Here is a 5,968-nt window from a genome sequence, read left to right on the forward strand (position 1 = left end):
GTTATTAAGACCCTTATACAATAAAGGGTTTTTTGTTCTCGTTTTTGTTTTTGTTTTCGAGACAGAGTCTCACTCTGTCACCACAGCTGGAGTGCAGTGGCATGATCTCGGTTCACTGCAACTTCTGCTTCCCAGGTTCAAGTGATTGTCGAGTGAACTTCAGGCAGCTTTCAGCCAGCAGTTCAAACTAAAAATTATTTCAGTACAAAGTGAGATCACCCTTCAAAAGCTCCCCCACCCACCAACGACCCCCATGTCTGTCTCCAGCACGAGCTCCCTTAGGGCCCCTACACTGAGCATGTCTGCACAGAGCTATAGCCAGCTCCTTTACACAGATGGCTGTCTCATTCTACCATCTGCTGTATGAGCTGACAGCATGTTGTGGGTCCTTTTCCTGTCAGTCTAACTGCATCTCCCTTGTCACCTTTTTCTTTTTTTTCTTTCTTTCTTTTTTTTTTTTTTTTTCTGAGAGAGGATCTCACTTTGTTGCCCAGGCTGGAGTGCAGTGTTGCGATCATTGTGATCACGGCTCACTGCAGCCTCAACCTCCCAGATTCAGATTATTCCTCCCCCCCAGCCTCCTGAATAGCTGGAACTACAGGCACACGCCACCACACCCAGGCAGTTTTTTAAATTTTATTTGGTACAGGAGGCCAGGCACAGTGGTTCACGCCTGTAATACCAGCATTTTGGGAGGCCGAGGCGGGTGTATCACCTGAGGTCAGGAGTTTGAGACCAGCCTGGCCAACATGGTGAAACTCCATCTCTGCTGAAAATACAAAAATTACCCAGGTGTGGTGGCATGCTCCTATAGTCCCAGCTACTCAGGAGGCTGAGGCAGGAGAATCGCTTGACCCTCGGAAGTGGAGGTTGCAGTGACCTGAGATCACACCACTGCCCTCTGGCCTGGGCAACAGAGTGAGACTCTGTCTCAAAATAAAAAATAAATAAATAAATAAAAAGAGGGCCTCCCTATGTTGCCTGGGCTGGTCTCAAACTCCTGGATTCAAGAGATCCTCTCGCCTCGGCCTCCTGGAGTGCTAAGATTACAGGCATGAGCCACTGCACCCAGCCTCTTGTTACTTTTAATAACTGCTAGGATTGTGCTGTGCCAAGCATCCTAATTCATTTGGCCAGCTGCCCTGTCGGTGTAATTTGTGCTGGTAAGAAAGGTGCTTAGCCAGGGTGTGGAGAACTCCCAAGTATGGTATCAACTGCTGAATGAATTCCACAAACTTAACGCTGACCATGGACTTGGGAGTGAGAGAAGGGGTGAAGTCTGAGGATGTGGAGTTGGGAAACAAGACCCCTGCTGACAGGGCCAGCGCAATTAGAAGCTCCTGACACAGGAGGGAGACAACATGTGACAGGCTATTCCCTGGGGTTCTCAGGGGCCCTCCAGAGCAACTGATTATGTCCTCCCCTCCAGGCAAGGCCATGCTTACCTAAAACCTGGCCATCTGAAGTCAAGTTCACAGAGGTGCTGTATGCTCCCAGGCCGCTGTGAGGTCAGGGCAAAGGCTTAGCCAGGAACAAAGCTCCTTTCATCTGCCCAGCCCACAGCCACCCCAGAGAGGCCCCTGATAGCCTCCTCCTGCCTCTCTATATTCACCCCCATCCTAGGTCCCACATGCCTGTCCTCCCCAGCAGAAGGCCCTCCCAAGCTTACCCTTTGGGACATTTGATGTTGGGCCGGTCATTCAGGAACCAGGGAAGATACTTATGGAACTGCTCCACTGAGGGCCTCACAGCACCCATTGTGATGCTCAGGCAGTTCTTTAGGCAGTTCAGGGAGTCTGCGGAGAAAGCAGGGGTCTGGGCAGTGACACCCCAGGGCCAGCAGCAGCTGCTGTGTGCCCCTCCTTCCCCAACAATCCCATCAGAGGTCCCAGGCACTCCAGCCTCAACTAGTCACTTCTAGGGGGATTTGCTTTTGTTATTTGTGGGAGAAATTCTCCTCTTGGCTATAGAAACTGTGGGCACCTACAGGCAGAAGGGGAAAGGAAGTTTGGGGCAGAAAAATGGGCCCCACAAAGTCCTCTCCACCTACAAATGCCACTGCTTTGGGCGGCGGGGCCATGTGCCAACCTCAGCAGCTCTCCACTCCTGACTCCCCAGTGCCCTGCCACCCAGGAGTGCCGCGTGCTCTGAAAGTGGGGCACAGTACACAGTAGCATACGTGTGTGATGCCCACGGGCCAGCACAGCCACCCACACAGGCGCTTCTCACAGAGTGCCTGTCCTTCAGGCCACGTCTGCACCCATGCCCCCGACAGACCCCACAAGACAGGTCGAGATGTTGAGGGAGCCTCTCCAGTCCTCTCCTTTCTGTTGCCTCAGTCTGCCTGAGCTATGGTGGGCAGTGAGCCCCCACGGCCCCAAACTCACTGACGGTCGAGGGGCAGAACTTGTCCTTATTGGGGCCAGATATATAAAGGCGGCAGCAGGAGGACGGGGTCAGCCAGTCAATGAAGTCATCCACCCAGGAGGAGGCGGGGATGGCCAGGTAAGACCTAAGGGGCAGGTGGGAGGAAGGGTGACAAGGCCAGCTGGGCAGGGTGGTGGATTCTTCTCATGGCCCAACCCCCACACAGCCTTCCCCAGGCATACGGCAGCAGGGCAGCAGGACAGGGGTACAACAGGCAGGAAGAAAGGACTGGTGAGGACTGGGGGGACTCAAACAGGGAGTAGGCCGGGGTGTGGGGCGGGCCAGGCACTCACTGCTCAGGGAACTCTGTGGCATACTGTATCTTCTGGGTCAAGGAGAAGTTGTTGCAGCCTGCACTGGAGCAGATGGCATTCATCGCAGCCTCACTGGAGAAGTTGTAGCCCGAGGTGGTAACAAAGTACACCGGGGCCCCCGCCTCGAAGTAGCGGTTCAGAAAGAGGAAATAGTCAAGCAGGTACGAGTCCTAGGAGTGGAGGAGGGTCAGTAAGCTTCAGTTTGCTATGCACACCCCTAAAGGGCTCACTCCAGCTCACACTCTTGAAGGTACACACAGAGATACATGCTAAAAGGCACATGCTCAGAGGTCCATGATCAGAGGAACACACACAGAGGAACATGTTCAGAGATACACATGCAGTTACACACACAAAGGGATGTGTCAGTGGGACACTCAGAGGTATACACACAGATACATGCCTAGAGGTACACAGGGGTACATGCACACATGTACACAAAATGTACACCGAGAGGTACATGCTCAGAGGTCACACACAAGGTACATATAGAGAAGGACATGCACAGACACCAGACACACACACTCAGGGGTACCTTTAAGATGTATGTGCACTGTACAGTTACACCAGAACACGGTTTTAGGTGTTCACCCACAGATGAATATACTCCAAGGTTCACAGAAGAGGTATAATCACAGGTGCAAACAGAAGTACACTTACGGGGGTGCAAGCACAGAGCAACTCATATCACCTCACATGAACACACACTGACACACACAAACATGCACATACACATAATTGTATCCCTTCCTATCACCCCCAATTTGGCACAGCCACAGTCTAACAAGCTGGCCTGTGACAACGGCCCATATTTGTGTGCACACATAAATGTCAGTGTATACACCCTCAAAGCCATGAACCAGGCATCCTCATGGTCTGCTCCCTTCTATGACATAAAGGCTCAGAGTGACATTAGGGAAAATGGCACAGAAGGAAGTGTCAGGAATCTCTCTCCCCGCCTAGAAGACAACTTGTGTCTGGTATAACTATTTTGTTTTTGTTTCTTTTTTTTCTTTTTTGAGACCGAGTCTTCCCAAGCTGGAGTGCAGTGGTGCGATCTCTGCTCACTGCAACCTCCACCTCCTGGGTTCAAGTGATTCTTGTGCCTCAGCCTCCTGAGTAGCTGGGATTACAGGCACGTGCCACCACTCCCAGCTGATTTTTGTATTTTTAATAGAGATGGGGTTTCACCATGTTGGCCAGGCTGGTCTCAAACTCCTGACCTCAAGCGATCTACCCGCCTCAGCCTCCCAAACAGCTGGGATTACAGGCGTGAGCCACCACACCGGCTCTGGTGTAATTATTTTGGAACTCTGGAGTCTGTTGAGGGCTGGAAGCTTCTAGGATAAGGCTTGGACAGTAAATTGTGGTTAATTTCAGGCAATCTCAGCTTTTAGTACAGTAGCAGCTACCCATTTGCCACTCCCAGCTTCAAGGCATGCAGCTGTGTATGCTTTCCAGAAGCAGCTTGTATACAACTTGCAGGAGCCAGGGTAGGCAAGGACACCATCCACCAAATATCAGCTGGGCATGATGGCTTACACTTGTAATTTCAGAACTTTGGGAGGTCAAGCAGGAGGGTTACTTGAACCCATGAGTGGGAGACTGATCTGGGCACACAGTGACACCCTGTCTCTACAAAAAAAATATACAAAAATTAGCTGGGTGTGGTGGCACATGCCTGTAGTCCCAGCTACTCAGGAGGCTGAGGTAGGAGAATCATTTGAGCCTGGAAGTCTGATGCTGCAGTGAGCTATGATTGCACCACTGCACTCCAGCCTGGGCAAGAGAGCCAGACCCTGTCTCTAATAAATAAATAAAGAAATAAATAAATCCAAATATCAAGTTCTGATATCTGAATTCTGATCATTGATCATTACTTCTGATATTGGTGGTACAGATACACAGGCAGGCAGCCATTATTGCAACTCCCACCACCATTGTTGCAACTGCCTCCACATCTTACTAAAGTGACTTCCAGGAGATTTAAAGAGTAAGCACCTATCTCCCACCCCTTCATTTTTCCCTCGTTTTCCTTTTGGGAACCATACATATAAGGACAAGGACATTCAAAAGCAACCATAAATATAGGGATATTTAGACAGTCACCACACTGCATAAATGCCCAGATAAATATGCAGGCTCATGAAATACCTGAGAAGACATTAACTCTGTGCCTTTGGCTGATCCCCAGCACAGAAACACCAACAGCAATAAATAAAATAAAGCAAGCCGTGGGAAAGAAGGAGAATCTGATCTCCAGAGCTACTACATTATAAGAATCAAATGTCCGTTTTTCAACCAAAAACACACCAAGAAAAAGAAAAACATGACCCATTCAAAGGGAAAATATTAAGCAATGGAAACTGTCCCTGGGTAAGACCAGACAGCAGACTTACTAGACAAAGACTTCAAAACAATTGTCTCAGCGGGGTGTAGTGGCTCATGCTTGTAATCCCAGAACTTTAGAAGGCCAAGGCAGGCAGATCACATGAGGCCAGGAGTTCAAGACCAGCCTGGCCAATATGGTGAAACCCTGTCTCTACTAAAAATACAAAAATTAGCCAAGCATGGTGGCAGACACCTGTAATCCCAGCTACTTGGGAGGCTGAGGCTTGACCCCAGGAGGCAGAGGTTGCAGTGACCTGAGATCACACCACTGCACTCCAGCCTCGGTGACAGAGCAAGACTCTGTCTCAATAAATAAATAAATAAATAAATAAATGAAACAATTGCCTTAAAGTTGCTCAAAGAGCTAAAAGAAAACAAAGCCAAGGAAATAATTTATGAACAAAATGGAAATATCAATAAGGAGAAAACATAAAAAGGAGAAAAAATACTCTGGAGCTAAAAAGTATAGTAACTTAAATGAAAAATTCACTAGAGGGATTCAAAAGCAGTCAGAAGAAAGAATTAGCAAACTGAAGATAAGACCATTGAAATTACTGAGTTTGAAGAACAGAAAGAAAAAAAAATAACAAAAGTGAACAGAGCAGAGCCTAAGGGACTGTGAGACATCATCATCATCAAATAGACCAAAATATGCATTGTAAGAATTCCAGAAGAAAAGAGAAAGGGGAAGTGAGATTATTTGAAAAACTTATGGCCAGAACTCCCCAAATTTGATGAAGGACATGAATATAAACATTCAAGAAACTCAATAAACTCCAGTAGGATAAACTAAAGAAACCCACACCAAAGGATATTAAATTTTTTTTTTTTTTTTT

General features: G+C 48.4%; 1 protein-coding gene across 2 annotated transcripts in view; it reads right to left on the minus strand.

Moving 5' to 3' along the window:
* NPC1L1 (NPC1-like 1) overlaps positions 1 to 5,968 on the minus strand; it is a 27,398-nt gene that overhangs the window by 5,843 nt on the left and 15,587 nt on the right. The window contains exons 11-14 of one of the 2 annotated variants that reach the window (XM_011946769.1): positions 2,721 to 2,911; positions 2,388 to 2,512; positions 1,670 to 1,796; positions 1,446 to 1,501 (exon numbers count right to left, since the gene is read on the minus strand). In XM_011946769.1, coding sequence (XP_011802159.1) covers positions 1,446 to 1,501; positions 1,670 to 1,796; positions 2,388 to 2,512; positions 2,721 to 2,911 — 499 coding nt within the window. The remainder of the gene's footprint in view (positions 1 to 1,445; positions 1,502 to 1,669; positions 1,797 to 2,387; positions 2,513 to 2,720; positions 2,912 to 5,968) is intronic. The other variant, XM_011946770.1, reaches the window with a different exon arrangement.

The sequence above is a fragment of the Colobus angolensis genome, unplaced genomic scaffold (genome assembly GCF_000951035.1).
Source record: "Colobus angolensis palliatus isolate OR3802 unplaced genomic scaffold, Cang.pa_1.0 Scaffold253, whole genome shotgun sequence".
Lineage (NCBI taxonomy): Eukaryota > Metazoa > Chordata > Mammalia > Primates > Cercopithecidae > Colobus > Colobus angolensis.